We start from the raw sequence: 15,798 nt of genomic DNA on the forward strand, positions 1-15,798 counted from the left end.
TAGCTAGGATTGAAACTTCATGAGGGCATTGCCACCAACAGGGTGACAGCACCGTGGCATCACCAAACCATGCAGAGATTCCACTGAAAAGTCCCACATGATGCTATCCTGCTCCCATTTCAAAGAGTGCAATAGGAAACCATATAATAATAAGTAATATATATCCAGTTTTAACACGGATTTTGTTTTGGAGAGGAGAGATATGCAAATTAGAGCACTTACAGCTTGGAAAAGGTTTTTTTCCCAGCTTATCTACCCTACAAACCCCATCCTTTCCCATCACAGAAAACACAACCAGCACTGAGATCTCAAGAGAAATCCTCATCGAGGTTAAATAAATCCATATAGGCACAAAAAAAACCCCAACAACCTGAATGTACACCGGTCCCCAGCTTACAGAAGGCTTCCAAGAGCAAACAAGCCATAGCATGCCACTGTCTCCTGCTCCCTGCCCTGGGGCAGGCTCCCACCCCTTGATGACTTTTACTCATCCAGCAAGAAAGGTGGCTTGGGTGCTTCTTCTCTATGTGGCGCAATGGGATCAAAGAGGATTCTCCTGGAGCCAGCCCTGCCTTGGGGTGTTTCCGCTTCGGCATCTTCCCAAGGGAACACAGGGCCCCGCTATTTACCCATATATGGGGTGATGCTGAAATGTTTCCTTAAAAACCAAACCTACCATTGGTAGGCAATGGTCACGTATCTTGCTATGCAAAATGCCCATTTAGTAACATGGATTGGAAAAAGACTCTTAAAAGCATCACGTCCAGCCATCAATCTACCACGACCAAAACCATGTTACACCACATCCTTTTTAGCACCAGATCTATGGTGGAAGAGCTACTAGCCCAAATCATAGAATATGGGACAGTGGGTAAAAATTTCCTTAAAAAACAAACTTTGGGGCAAAGGTCATTTTTTGTGCCATGCAAAGTGCTCGTAGGATCATTCAGGTTGGAAAAGAATATCAAGTCCAACCATCAGCCTACAACTACAAAGATCACGTCCATGAGCACCACAACTGAGAGGGAAGTGTTCTGAGTCACCTGCAGTCCCTTTCCACCAAGCCCATGTGCTGCTGATGAGGAGATCCCTTTGCAAAGGAGGAGATCCTCAGCTGCAAAGAGGTATTGGATGGGAATGAGTGCAGGTGCAATCAATAGTTTCACCTGTTTGAATAGGGCTGGGGAGGGAGCAGCATGGGTGAACACTTCAAGGTGAAAGTTATGGCCAGAAGTACCTATGAGACTTCAAGCTCTGCACCCCGTGCCTCGGTTTAAACACTCTATGTATTCAACCATGGGGCTCTGATGGGTAAGAAGTGAGAGAGAAAAACTGTGTTTAGACTTCTAATTATCTGATAGCAGGGGTGAAATCCTCTGGAAGAGACAAAGTTGCATAAGGTTGTTTTTTTTCTGAAGTAATACCAAGTCCTTTTGACCCCTTGCTGAAAGCATTCTTGCTAGGTTTCTCCTTAAACTCCTTTTGGGGGCTGAAAGCTTCATTTCCCCAGGTGCATTTTAGGTTGGCAGCCTCCAATCAGGGCCAAGAAAGTCTTAAACTGACTTCATTGGGGGTATTTTCTTTTGGGGAGTAGTGTGGGAGGAGGTTGAGGCTTTCTCTAGCTTGAGTGGTTTTGAGCATGTTACCCTGTGCTGGATGAAAATAGTCCTACCAGCAATGTAAGCCCTCACAGTTCTAGAAGAGCTGGTGAAACAGAAGTCTTCAAAGTGTTTCTTATTTCTTAGAGAGTTTTTTAGGGTATGTTGTGCTCTTCAGTCTTTAGAAAATTCACTATTTTCCTTGATGGGAAGGACCTTCATGGTTAAGGGTCACCTTAATGTTGCTGAAATCAGAACTTTATTTCTTGCAGTCTTTTACACCTTGAGTTTCAAGGGGGAGGCAGTAATTTTTAGGGAGATTTTGCCTGCTCCAGCAGTGGAAAGGAGGGGAAATGGTATCCTAACTGTAAAGTCTAAGTTTAAACTGTGCACTTGCATGTTTGCTATATTTTATTATGTTTTGGCTCTGATCATTTTTTTGGGTATGTTCAGTGCTATGGGTAAGTTCTGTTGCATCTTTTGGGTGCAAATCCAGCCCAGCACACAGTCCCTGCCTACTTTTATGAAGCTATCAATGTTACGTGGGGATTTATTTTGGGACAGAGCATTGAAAATGAAGCTATCAACATTTTAGGAGCTAAGCTTAATGCTTTGCTGCTTGATGGTCCTTTTGGAAGTTGAGCTACAGAGCAAGCGCTCAGTAGGGTTTCCCCTGAGAGCATTGCTGGGGTGTTGTCACTCATCTCCATCTTGTTGCAGTGTACATCTTTGGGAATGCTGCCTTAACTCTGTGTCCCATCCTGAAGAGCCAGACATCAATGAAGCCATGGGGGTCTCAAGGACCAAGAAGACAAAGGACAGCAGCAGTCGGTGAGCACCTTGGTGGGGCTTGGGTTTTTATGTTATTGTAACTAGTTCTAGTGGGCAGCTCATTAACTGTCCTTTTGGGGAGTGTTTTTGTTGTTATTTCCTTTCTAGTAAGGTTATGCAATGCAGCTGTATGGTGGGTTATTGTCACCAAAGCGTTTGCAGAGGTTGGCCTCTATGGGATAAACTTGCTATCATCCTCAGAAAACAAAAGAGCAAGTTGGAGAAGGGGCAGGGGATGCCGAAGACAAGTCAGGTGAAGGAGCAACCAGAAGAAATACCATGCATGGGGCAGGTACTTAACAGCCTTTTCTATACTTGGGCGGTGGAGATGATTCTAGTGTGTGCCTTGGTGTTTCATAGGCACTAAACCCATTGCATTAACTTCTCTCTTCCTTTCTTCTGGTATGTAGGCTGCTGTACTGAAAGGGAAGAAGAAAGTCAAGGAGAAGCCACTGCAGGAGAACACCATCAGTAGGTAACTCCTTAGCTGGATGGAAGGGTTGAAGGCATTTATGGGGAGGGGATGGGAGCTGTGGGACTTTGCCTATTCCAGGTTGGAATCATTATTATTATTAAAATAGGTTTTTTTTATTAATTGGAAAAAACATGTCTTCTCTTTTCTTTCTGTCCAAGAAGCTCTCTAAGGCGTGAGGTTGCAGAAGAAAAAGATCTCGACTCAATGCGGCAGGATGGGATTCAAGTGAAGGAGGCAGCTTCATCCTTGTTGGTATGTGGTGGTCTCTGTGCTGAGGGATTCAGAAACACTCTTAGTTTACTTTCAAGGGAGCTGTGGGAATACTGTCCTGTAGCTTGGTTTGAGCCCACAATAAGGATCTTTTGAGCAACTTCAATTAAATAAAAGAACTGAAGCTTGTGTGCTCTACAAGTAGATGTGGGTGGCATTGAGGTTGCATCCAATGCATTTAGTGTTGGATCAAGAGTGTGAGCTTGCCCTAATGGGAAGCACCATGATGGCACACCCAAGCATAAGACTGGGATAGGTCTCATCCTAACAACATTCCTTTGACTTATTTAGGTTTTACTAATAGTTTTCCCTACTCTATGACTTGCTGCTGTTCTTGGGATAATGCTAGGAAGCATGTATCCAAGGCAATTCTCTGTATATCTTGCATTACCCACGTTAATATATCTCACATGGGTAGGAGTAGCTGGAGCCCCATCTCCGTGTAGACCTCAGGAAAAGTTGCAGTGCTTTGTATTGACATCCAGGACCGGTGATAAATCCATGGAGCTTTTTCCCATAGCAGAGCCCTTGGTGGTTTTTTTTGTTTTTGTTTGTTTGTTTTTTGCTGCTTTAGGGGTACTTAGTATATGCTTTTACTCTCCCATGATGAGTCTCCATCCTTCTTGCAAATGGCGTTGAAAATGTTGACCTTTCCCAATTGGAGCTGTGTTGCAGCCTTGAAACCTAGAAGCGTCATGGTTGATGTCCTGTTATTGCCACCATTCTCAACAGCATTTGCACGTAGGATTTCTGTGGAAAAGCCTGGCTCCTGAATTGACCACCTAATTTCTGATGGCGGCTGGATGATTGTGAATCTGAGAGCAGGCATATTCCCAGAGAACAGAAGTGCATATTGCCATAACCAACCTATAATTAACTCAGCTTTCTTAGCCCTTAATGAGTTAACCCAGCTGCTTCTCATGAGCAGCTTTCAAGAAAAATCCCTGTGTGGTTTTGGCCTCCCTTGAAAGCTTTTGGAAAGAGAAACTCAGGGAGTCAGAATTTCTTAACAAGATCCCCAGTGCTTGGCAAACACTGATTGAAGCTGGCATGGGCTTCAGGGCAGCGCATCGTTGGACATAGCTTTGTATGCTGGTTGGCAGATTCTGGGGCTCTGAGTCCAACCTGAGCGCATTTGCTTCCAGATCCTGTCCTCATTTTTTTTCCTGTTGTTTTGCTTTTTTCCTTCACTTCCTTCCCTGCTGTTCCCTCTTGTTGTATTTCCCACCTATGGCTTTGCCCCTTGCATCTCTTTTCCTTCTGCCATCTGCTACAATGGCCGTTTAACCTTGTAAGGAATAAGCTGGCCTGAATGCACATAAGCTGTGATTAGAAGCATCTTTTTTTTTTTCTCCCGTCTTTCTGGCATCCTGGCCCATTGTCCCCAGTAACAGCAATACATCTAATAAGCATATGGATAAAACAGGTGATGATTTTTTTTTGTGGCTGTGCTCTACAAAAATACCTTTTTAGCAGTGAAGTTAAGATATGGTTTTCCAAACCTGATAAAACATCAAAAGTGCCTTCACGTTTGGAGAAATCAGGCTAATTTATGCCCACTGTTTTGGGGTGTGGGTTTCTAGAAGAGGTGGCTGAGGAAGGGGATATTAGTGGGATGCAGGGACCATGGCCTGGGTGGCTGCTGTCAAAGGAGCTGGATGACTGCTTGGGGGCAGTGCTGCTGTTGGGATACCCATGCAAACTCTGCCTTTTTAACCTCTTGCTGCATCAATGCTGTTAATCCCTTCCAGGAGGAAACTGATTCCACCCTCCACCAAGGGTCATCAGTGGGACTGAAGGACTCCTCCAGGTAAATCAGGATGTTTTCTTGATATTTTTTTTTTTTAATTTTTTCTTTTTTGTGCAGAGAAATGGAAACTTACCCTTTATCTCCTTTATCATTGAGACTACCCGACTATTTATGCCTTTGTGGGGCTTGGATGTGTATTGGTGCCTCTGGTGGCCCCCAGAGATGGCCAGAAAACAATGCAAGTAGAATTTGGGTGTGTATCCTGGGTTTTGAGTGGATGTGGGAGGCTCCTGGCCTGATCTGACCTCTCAAAGTATAGAAGGATGCTCAAGTCAGCAAGACACAACTGCTTGGCTGCACATACCTACATAAATGTGGAAGGTAGGCGGTGAGGAAACACTAGGGGGGACAAGCAGTCTCACAATGCCTGGGAAAAGGGTGTTTCTATCCCTCTCCCTATGCTAGATCTGGGTAGAGATAGGAACCTGCATTCATAATGCTGGCCTTCAGCAGGCTGATCCTCTCCACCTTACAGAGGCAGAGGCTTTCATGTCCAGTGAGAAGCCTCTAATAAGACCTTCTAGGGAAGGATCTCCTCTGAAAAGGCTGCGGGACTTTGCCCTCTGAGTCACAAATCAACTGGCTCCTAATAATATTGAAGTGTGTTTTGCCTAGCTATTTGCACTAATGAGTTTAGTGAAAATTGTGCAATACTCCAAAAATGCATCCGGACTGGGCCATCTCCCTGGTGTTATTTCCCCGGAGTTGCTTTGGGGCTTGGGCTGTGGGAAAACAAGTTCTTCTCCAGGGATTTGACTGCAAAGCCATACTTCAGCTTGGCTGTAGGTCGTGCGTTCTTCATGGGGCAGCCTAGTAGGACATGGGAGAGCTATTTAGGGTCTTGAGTTTGATATGTCAGGGATACATGAGGTACTGCTGGTGAAGAGTGGGAATGCTGACTCTTTGTAGGGATCTGAAGACAGGGTGGGAAGACCCCATCCAATGGCTTGCTGTGATGAAGTGTTGATGCCAGCAACTAGGATTATTCCTCCCTGATGCAGAATAGGCTGCCAGTGCTGATCCTCAAGCTGTTGCCTTTCTGGGGCATTTTCTCCTCCACCCTGAGCAACCTTGAAGGTTTTCTGGAAGCCTGGTTTGCTCTAGAGTCCTGCAGTCCAGTAACTTAGCACTGCTCTCCTAGAAATTAGTGGAACGTCTCCCTCCTATTGTTGAAACTGATTTTGCTTGGTGGATGCTCTGGCATTCTTTATACAGGAAAGTTGGTTCTTTATGGTGTTGGCACGTACCACAGAGCTTCCAAAAATTCACCCGATGTCTTTGACTGATAAAATGTCTTTGTTTCCCCCACCCATGTTGCTGCCAGTGGAGATCACGGATCTGCATGCTCCTTCTCATCCTGCAGCGTATTTTGATTAAGGGGGTTGTGTACTTCCTCATTGTGCTGACCCTCTGTTCCCCTTGTTAAGAGGGATATGAGGGTGTCTGTCTGCAAATCCTCAGAGTCTTCAGCAAGACAGCTGACTTCAGTCTGTCTTACCCAAAGGCCATCACTTCCTCCAGTGTTTCCATGGTGTTCAGATGCCACCTCCATGTGCTTCTTTATTCACTAAACCCTGCAGAACTGTCCTGTTCACTAGGCAGGGGTGTTCTTGGAGATGTCCGTGGGCATGATGCGTCTACGCTTGATCAGGAGTTCTTGTGGTCCTGCTCATTTGAGCTTTGTCATAAAATTGTTTGAGTTGGAAGGGCCTCTTAAAGGTCATCTAGTCCAACTCTCCGTACAGTGAACAGAGACATCTACAGTTCAGGCAGTTGCTCAGAGCCTTGTTCAGCCTGACCTTGAATGTCTCCAAGGGTGAGACATCCATTACCTCACTGGGTAACCTGTTCCAGTGCTTCACTACCCTTACTGTAAAAGAGAAAACAAACAAAACCTTGTTCCTTACATTCAGTCTAAATGTCCCCTCTTTTAGTTTGAAAACATTTCCTCTTGTCCTATCAGGGGGAGTGTCATGCTGTAAGCTGCAAACAGGCCATCCTATTCCTATGAAGGCTGCTTTCTGCTGCTTTGGGTTATCTTTGTCTGCTGCAGCATGGGGTGCTGCTGTGCTGGAGAAGATGTGAACATGTTCAGGAGCAATCCTTTTTTTTTTTTCCCCCTATGTAAGATGCAGAGGCTGCATCTTGATAAATCCTGTGCTCCCCAGTACAAGAGAGACCTGAATATATTTGACAGGGTCTAATGAAGAGCCACAAAGATGCTTCTTGACTTGGAGCAGCTCTGCTGAGTGGAGAAGCTGAGAATCGCAGAATGTTGAAAGGGACCCATAGAGATCATAGAGACCAATTCCTGGCTCCATGCAGGACCACTCAAAATCCAAATCCTATTATTTGAGAGCATTGTCACAACACTCCTTAAACTGTGACAGTTTGGGGCTGTGACCGTTGCCCTTGGGAGCCTATTTCATGCCTGCCACTCTGGTGAAGATCCTAACATCCACTTGACCCTCTCCATAGGGTCACAGCTTCATGCCGTTCCCTCTGGTTCTGTCACTGTCACCAGAGAACAGAGCTCAGCACTGCCCCTCTGGGGAGTTGTAGGCTGCTATGAGGTCTCCCTCAGCCTCCTCTGCTCTGGGCTGAACAAACACAGTGATTTTGGCTGCTTTTTTATGTATTGCCCTTTAGATCCTTCCTGCTCTTCATGGTCTTCCTTTGGATGCTTTTTAATAGTTCTACGTCCTTCCTATTTTGCCTGAAATTTTGTTTCTGGGCAACTTGCTCTTACTTGAGCAGGGCTTGGACCAGATGGACAAAGAGGTCCATTCCATTCCTCAGCCATTCTGCTATGAGAAGAGGCTGTGTGTTTGTTACAGGTCAAAGAGTAAATCCTGGAGAGAGGGACCTGCAGTGGGACAGCAGCTCTCAGAGGCAGAGGATGAAGTTGGGGTAGGAAAGCTGTGGGATGACCATGGTTCCCCAAACCCAATCTTGTGTGGTATGCTCCTCCTCTATGCATCTGTTTGCTTTGTCTCCTTTCCCAATGTCAATCTTTTTTTCCCCTGTTTTTTGCTTCCTGCAGCTCCTCAAGCCAAGTAGAGGTGATAATGGTGTAGCTGAATTCCTCTCTGGAGAGCCTGGGGCTTCAAGGTTGGCTGTGGAGGTCACTGCTTCGATGGAGAGTGTGGAGAAGGAACTAGACCCTCATGTTCCAATGCAGAAAGGGGATGCCAGAGGCATGAAAAGAAAAAAACAAACAGAGAAGAAGCAAGAGCCAAAGAAGCAGAGGGAGAATTTGCTGAGAAAAGGAGAGACCAAAAAGGATAAGTTAGAGGAAAGCCTTGGGAATGTGATGGAGGACATCAGGGAAGAAGATGGTGCTGATGGGGACAGGAATTGTGGAGTCAGACAGGATAAAGCCAAGCAAGGGAGCAGCAGCACATGGGGAAGGGCTGATGAGAGGGAAAAGCAGAAAGGGAGAGGGGAGAAGCGCAAGAAGGTAAAAGTGGAGGAGGAGGAGCAGGGGAGGAAGAAAATAAAGAAGGAGAAAAAGGTGGAAGAGAAGCAAGAGCTGGAAAGCTTGGGTGAGGAATTAGGAGTGAGAGACGAAGAAAAGGAAAGTGAAGATGGAAAAGGAATAAAGGAGGAGGAGGTGGATAAACAGGGAGAAAAGGGATGGGGGCAGAGTCAGAGCATGGAGACTGAGGATAAGGAGGTGGGGAATGGAGATGTGCTGGAGAAAAAGCAGAAAGATAAGGAGAAAAAGCCAAAAGAGAAAAAGAAAGACAAAGAGAAGGGGAAGAAAGGCAAAGAGGAAGAGACCCCAAAGAAAACCCAGAAAAGAAAATCTAAGGATGAAGGAGAGGAGAATAACAACAAAAGGGTTAAAAAGGAGGGAAAAGAAAAAGAAAAGAAAGAAGAAACAGAAAACAAGTGGAAATGGTAAGCATACTGCATGTGTTTGGCCTCTGAGCAGATTTAACTTGAGTATAATGAGGCTTTTAGTTTTATTTCTTAGGATAAAACTGAAACTTTTCTATTTTTTATTAATATTTTTATTAATTGCTTGGCTGTATTTTCTGAAGTCCTGAACTTGATGCTTTGGGCAAGAGGAAGGGTGTGAGAGATGACAGGAGGTTGTGACAACATAATAGTATTCATATGATATTTTTATGGTACATACTACTATAAGAATTCCTCCTGAACTGGCTTTGCTGATGTACAACCAAGTAAGGTAGGTGCTCATGGCTGGTGAAAGGAGGTGATCAACAAACCCCTTTCCAGCCTGTCACAAACCCTTGGCTGTATGGAGCTGCTGGGCATTATCCCAGTTATCCCAGACAGGGATGCTCATGGGTATCATCCAAATCATACAATGATAGTACGACTTTGGTTGGAAAGGGTGTCTTAAGATCATTCAGTTCCAACAACCCCAGACCTTAGGAAATGATTTTGTAGGGCACAGTGTGTTTTGAAAATAGATTTTTTTAAAGAAGAAAAATCTATTTCATAAAAAGCAGTGCTGCTACATTGCTGAAGTCGTGCGTTAGGCTGAATTGCCTCAAAGCATGCACACGAACACACAGAACTACATTTCCCACAAGGCTCCATTGCTCCGACACGTGGGGGGGAAGTGCCACAACCCCAACCAACAGCGGGTGTTTTCTTCTCATGGCAATGCTTTGGGTAATGCCAGCGTGCCCCAGCGGGTAGCAGGGTGCCTGGGACATGATGCTGGGGGTGACCACCTCTGTGGGCTGTGGGTGGGATGTATCGGTGTTTGGCCACCTCGCTGCTTGGCCGAGGGATCCCTCGCCCTCCGTTCATCCCCACTGCCTTTCGTGCAGGGTCAGGGGGCTACAGCAGGTGAGTACAGGGATTTGCTTTGCTTGGCCGGCGGGTTGCATGGGTTTGGGGGGAGAGGTGGAGGCATTACAGCGCTCTGCAAATCACTGCTAGCCTCTCAGAGGCGCTTTCAGCCACGTTTTCTGCAGCCTGTTGATTTAATGTGTATATCTTTATATTTTCCTAAATATCTTTATATATTTTTCCCATATATTTTTATTTTCCTGGCACAACACGCTTTTTGATGCAATCTATCTAGCTTTTGATGCAATTTCCTCCCCTGGAACACTCCTCCTCTGAAACACTTCCGGGGTACCGCCGAGCAACACGACTCCATTCTTAGTCTTTGTTTTCCGCTTTTCTTTTTGCTTGCTTGTTTCCAGTGGTAAAATTTTGCTATTCTTTTTTTTCCTGCTGGTTCCATTTTCCCAGAGATGTTGGGTGTTCTGTATGTACAGAGCCATGGGGTGCAGATCCCCTGCTTGTCTCCGTGCATTGCCTGCTGCTTCTTCCTCTTTACTCAAACCTCAGTTAGCTTATTTAATATACTGTTTAAAATATTTATAAATGTTTTGTGGTTTTTCGTTGTTTTTTTTTTTTTCTCCCCAGGGTGGGTGTTTCTTAATCTATCTAACTCGCATCCTTATTTTACAGCTGCAACTTGCAGTCATTTTAAAATCCTATTTGCCATGCAGGGGTGAGGGAGTGGTGCGTTAAGACCCTATTTGCATTAAGGTCACACCATAGGCAGCATGGGATGGTGGGATGACCATGATCCCTTTTGTTTTTGTGCTTTTTAATGAGCAGGACGAGGTGTCCTGTCCATTTTAACCCTTGCATCTTTGGTGCAAAATGAGAATCTTTTGTAGCTCTTGGTGGCATGTTGGTGGCTGTCCCCAGGGGTTTGGTCGATGGTTCTGTCTTTTTGCCCTCCTTCAGTTCCTTCACATCCCACTGAACTGGGGTCATTATTTTCTGCCTCCTCCAGGATGTTTTTCCCTTGGTTGGATCATTGTTTTGCATGTTTGGAAGAATGGGGAAACTGAGGCAGTGTCTGGAGTGATGGAATTTCACTTATATGTTGTGGTACTGCTCAGGACAAGGTCCCAGACACTGAGGTAGGGTTGATCTCATGGATATATGTGCTTCTATCCCAGGTGGGAAGAAGAGAAGACAAACGATGGGGTGAAGTGGAAACAGCTGGAACACAAAGGACCCTACTTTGTCCCTCTCTACGAGCCTCTGCCTGATGATGTGCAATTTTATTATGATGGTAGGTTCAACCTGGGAGGGGGCATGTGGTGTTGTTTTCTGCATGGCCAAGGAGCTGGTATCTCCTCTTAGACAGGAGAGGCAAGCTGCAGAGCACTTATTAAAAGGGCCATAATATCCCCTTGGAGTAAACCTCACTTGGGACTTGGTCCTCTGCTTACAGCCTTTTTTTTTGATTGTGGGATGCTCAGGGCTGGCTGGACCCTGAGTATCTCAAAGTGATGCAATGCGTATCAATGCCAATACCTTAAGATTATGTTTAACTTTGCGAAGGTGGACCAGGAGGGGATGGATGCAGCCTTCTACTGTCCTCCTTTGGTTTATTCTGTGTTTGCTGAACTCTCTTTTTCCCCATTGTCCAGCCATGAACCCCACCCTCCTAGGGGTGGAAGCAAGAACCATAGAATCATTAAGGCTGGAAAAGACTTCTAAGAACATCAAGTCTGTTAGCCTATCACCATTTTTTCCTACTAACCGTGTCCCTCAGTGCCCCCTGTCCATGTTTCTTGAACACCTCTGGGGACAGTGGTTCTACCACCACCCTGAGCAGTCTGTTACAATTAAGGGATAATTGAGTTGGGAGGAGATCAGTCCCATGGAACCTTGCTCCTCAGCCTCTCACTGAGGCTTCCTGTTCCTTGTAGTTCTTTGTAACAGGAATAAATAAAAAGCCAATATGAGAAAATGTGATATGTGGCAGTTCAGTCAGTAGAGGGCATGCTAGGACATTGATGGGATTGCCAGTGACCTTTATTTTTTTTATTTTTTTTTTTTGCTATGTGAGGCAGCTATTTGTGGTTCTGCATAGGGTTTGGATCCCCTCTGTGCTCCTGCAGACCCATTTGTGTGGTGTGCATCAGGGCTGGTTCTTTAGTTTGGGATCTGGGGAGGTGCTGTCATTATTGCTGCAGTTCAGGTGGCAGTCAACACTCCAAAATCAGCGTCTAGTGCAGAATTGAACCATCCCTGGGACTCTGAAGGGTGCTTTTTTTAGTGGCTTGTCTAGAAAAGCTGTTTTTAAAGTGTTTGCTTTCTAGCAGGAACCAAGATGTTTCCTGAGCTCATTGATTCAAGAGAGGCTGGTGGTTTTTGCCACCTCCACAAAATGACTTGTGGAATTTCCACATTGATTGTTTCATCCCACATCTTGTGGGATGTGATTTGATGTGAAACTTCTGAGTGGTATCTTGGCTATTCAGCATGCACCTGGAACTGACCATAGTTGGGAAAACAAACCTTTCTATGTTGTCCTGTTAAGCCAAGAGTTTGGGACTGAGGGACAATGTTGAGGGATGTGATTTGGTGGTCACGGTGTTGATGGATTTATGGTTGGACTTGATGATTTTAGAGGTCTTTTTTTTAACAGTAGTGATTCTACAATTCATTGCACAGAGTCTGCTGTGGCTCAGTGAGCTCAGAGTAATTCAGGATCTCTCCTGGAGAAGAACACGTAGCGTGTGATTTCAAATTGGTTGTGGCAGCATCCTGCTGTGCTGAGTGCTCAGTGTTAATCCACAGGCAAAGCTGTGTGTGGGCTGCCAGTGTCCATTTTCAGCCTTTGTCCTTGCTCTGGGTACTGTGCTGAACATGAGGACCAACCAAGCAGCCTCCTAGGACTGCTGGATTGAGATGTCCCTGTAACTAATGCTTTTCTCCTTTCTAGGTAAACCCCTGAAGCTGAGCCTGGCCACGGAGGAAATTGCCACTTTCTATGCAAAAATGCTTGATCATGAGTACACAACTAAAGAGATCTTCCAGAACAACTTTTTTAATGATTGGAGGAAGGTACCTTGCATATTGTGGTTTCCTTGCTGTCAATCCTCTGCATTAAGAGCCAGTGTTAAGACTGTCATCCTTGGACTGTTGTGTGGGAAGGAAGGGATGCTTTTGGGGGATGTATCTTCTTATTTCCATATTTATTTGGGGATGGGTCGTGGTTTGCTGTCTACAGCATCCCTGAGTTCCTCAAGGTAGCACTTCTGGGTTTTAGTGATACTATCTCAAGATGGACCCTAGGTTTTCTCTGGGGTATTCATCCCTCTCAAAGATAAAACCTTCTGGTCCTGCAACACTATGGCAAATTCCTTATGCACAAATGAGACACTTCCTAGTGCACATCCCACCCTTCAGTGTCACTTCTGTAGGCTGTGCCATCTGCGTTTGCTCTTGGAGCCCCTTCTTTCTGTAGCAGAGCTCTAAGTCTGCTCCATTCCACAGCTGGTTGTGTTTTGCTTCTTTGTGGGTCCAGAGCAGCCTGGCCACTTGCTGGTACAGCTTTATCTACCCTTGGGTGGATGTAGCTAAGATATCTGGGTTGGCTGTATCTTTCTGCCATTTTTTTTTTTTTTTTTTTTATGAACTGGTGTGAGTATCTTTACTTGCTTTTCTCCAGAGGTGAAACACAGCCAAAAAGCACTACAGAGTTGTTTTTGCCACCTAGATTAATTATTTTATGTCTGGAAAAGACATAAGATCTAGTTCAATTGCTAACTCATCACCACCATGCCCACTACATCATGTCCCTCTGTGCCATACTCAGCTCTCTTCATTTCTTCCACAGGAGATGACACCTCAGGAACAAGAGATAATCAAGCAGTTGGACAAGTGTGACTTCAGGGAGATTCATAAGTACTTTGTGGACAAAAATGAGGCACGGAAAGCACTCTCCAAAGAGGAGAAGCAGGTGAGAACCTGGGGTTTCCTATGATGCCTGGAACTGACTTGATATGTTTTGGGGGCAGCTTGGGGTGTTTTAGATTATTCTTGCCTCCCTTTGCTTCATTAGCATCATGCTGGGACTGCATTGCCATACGGGTTTGCAAGGTGCATGAGGAATAATGTGTATGAAGAAAACTTGGACCTTTAATCAATTTTCTCTAACCTTTTGAGCTCTCTTTACTGCCTTGTGCTTTCTTACCTTTTTCCACTAGTGGAAAGAAATCATGGGGATTCAGCTTTGTCTTATGGGTTGACACGGTGCTTGTTTCAGAAACTGAAGGAGGAGGCAGATAAGATCCAGGAGGAGTATGGATACTGCATCCTTGATGGGCACAGGGAGAAGATAGGCAACTTCAAAACTGAGCCTCCAGGGCTGTTCCGTGGACGTGGTGATCACCCCAAAATGGGCATGCTGAAGAAGAGGATTATGCCAGAAGATGTGATCATCAACTGTAGCAAGTGAGTTGCTGAGATAAGAGATGAATTCTTGGGGATGGGGTAAACAACACATTTCCTCTAAGTGGAAATATGTTAGTTCTCCTGTTATCCCTTGCATCTGGAGGATAAAGACTGATAGCATTGTGGAGTAATTGTGAGCAGGCTGAGCAGGCAATGATGCAACTTTTTGGGCATCTTTAGCTTGCTGTGAAAAAATTATTGAGGTGCTAACCTGTTTCTTCTCCTTTGTGATCTCTCAAATCATAGAATCATGTTGAAAAGCACTGCTAAGATATCTGGTATAACCAATGATTGCATCCTTGTTCTATCTACAGGGACTCCAAGATCCCTGAGCCACCAGTGGGGCATAAATGGAAGGAAGTACGCTTTGACAACACAGTCACCTGGCTGGCCTCGTGGACTGAAAACATCCAGAACTCCTTAAAGTACATCATGCTGAACCCGAGCTCCAAGCTGAAGGTCAGTGAGATGCTGCTCTTTGTGAGGAGTTCTATGGTCACTCCTCTCTTTCCAGGAAGAAAGGTCATAAGGGAGAATATCATAGAATGATGTTGTGTGCCTACAAAAAATGTGCTTTTTGAGAAAAAAAGCAGAAAACTAGATTGATTGGGATGCCCTTGGTTGTGGTTGGGTGAGAGGGGGAAAAATGTGTTTATGTTGAGCTTTGAGTGTGTTTTTAGGAACAGATTGCTACTTGTAGAGCTGTCCCTGTGCTGTGCTGCTCACATGCATCCTGGTAAGGCTGCTGAGAGCTGGGCTTGCACTGAGAAGATCCACGGGGAGCTGGAGTCTGTGGGGTTTGGTTCATTTGTGTCAGCAAATGGAGGACAGGAGGAGGTGGGATGGCCATCTGTAGTACTGTAGGAGGGAGGGAAATGAACAGGGGAGAGAAAGGTGATTTAAAGCTATTTCCATTCTTCAAAGCAAATAAGGAAAGTGCATGCAAGTTGAGCACAGCCGAGTACATGCATTGCGTGTCATTCCACACTAATGGTGTGTGAAAATCGGTGGCTGTAGCTGTGCAGTGCTGTAACAGTTGACAGTATGCTTGTCTTATTCTGGCCACAAGTTGGCAGAAGATGCATCCAGACAACGAGTAGCTCAGATTCTGTGAAGATCCTGAGTCCAGCGCAGCCAGCAGAGGGCATCGAGACCCCAGTTGAGTTGTTTCTGCTTGTTGTTTTTTTTTTTTTCCTGCATTTCAAGGGTTGTTATTATTATTATTCTTTTTTTCCTCAAGAAGGCACTGTATTCTGAGTATTTAGACCCTGGAAGTTGTGTTTCCAAAACTGTCTGGCTGGAGGGAATGGAAGTAAGATGGGGTGCTGAGTGACAATGCATTGGCTTCTTTTTCCAGGGGGAAAAGGACTGGCAGAAGTTTGAGGTAGCCCGGAGACTAAAGGATGTTGTCCACAAAATCCGTGCTCAGTACCAGGCTGACTGGAAGTCCAAGGAGATGAGGAAGCGACAAAGAGCAGTGGCTCTCTACTTCATTGATAAGGTACCTGTTGCCTCACCTTGGCACCTTGCTTCTTTGCTGCTTTTGAGGCTGGCATTAT

At 45.3% G+C, this 15,798-nt stretch overlaps 1 protein-coding gene across 11 annotated transcripts in view; it reads left to right on the forward strand.

The window, feature by feature from the left end:
• Positions 1 to 1,196: 1,196 nt before the first annotated feature.
• Positions 1,197 to 15,798, forward strand: part of TOP1MT (DNA topoisomerase I mitochondrial) — a 38,853-nt gene continuing 24,251 nt past the window's right edge. For 3 of the 11 annotated variants that reach the window (XR_007375694.1, XR_007375695.1, XM_048938841.1), the window contains exons 1-14: positions 1,587 to 1,679; positions 2,319 to 2,429; positions 2,631 to 2,721; positions 2,840 to 2,904; positions 3,063 to 3,156; positions 4,926 to 4,984; positions 7,822 to 7,894; positions 8,028 to 8,887; positions 10,948 to 11,063; positions 12,726 to 12,847; positions 13,623 to 13,745; positions 14,052 to 14,239; positions 14,554 to 14,698; positions 15,597 to 15,740. Coding sequence is in view for 9 of the 11 variants with exons in the window: in XM_048938841.1 (XP_048794798.1) it covers positions 1,657 to 1,679; positions 2,319 to 2,429; positions 2,631 to 2,721; positions 2,840 to 2,904; positions 3,063 to 3,156; positions 4,926 to 4,984; positions 7,822 to 7,894; positions 8,028 to 8,887; positions 10,948 to 11,063; positions 12,726 to 12,847; positions 13,623 to 13,745; positions 14,052 to 14,239; positions 14,554 to 14,698; positions 15,597 to 15,740 (2,214 nt within the window). In the remaining 2 variants the exon portion in view is untranslated. The other 8 variants (XM_048938843.1, XM_048938844.1, XM_048938845.1 and 5 more) reach the window with 8 other exon arrangements.

Source organism: Lagopus muta, chromosome 3 (genome assembly GCF_023343835.1).
Source record: "Lagopus muta isolate bLagMut1 chromosome 3, bLagMut1 primary, whole genome shotgun sequence".
Classification (NCBI taxonomy): domain Eukaryota; kingdom Metazoa; phylum Chordata; class Aves; order Galliformes; family Phasianidae; genus Lagopus; species Lagopus muta.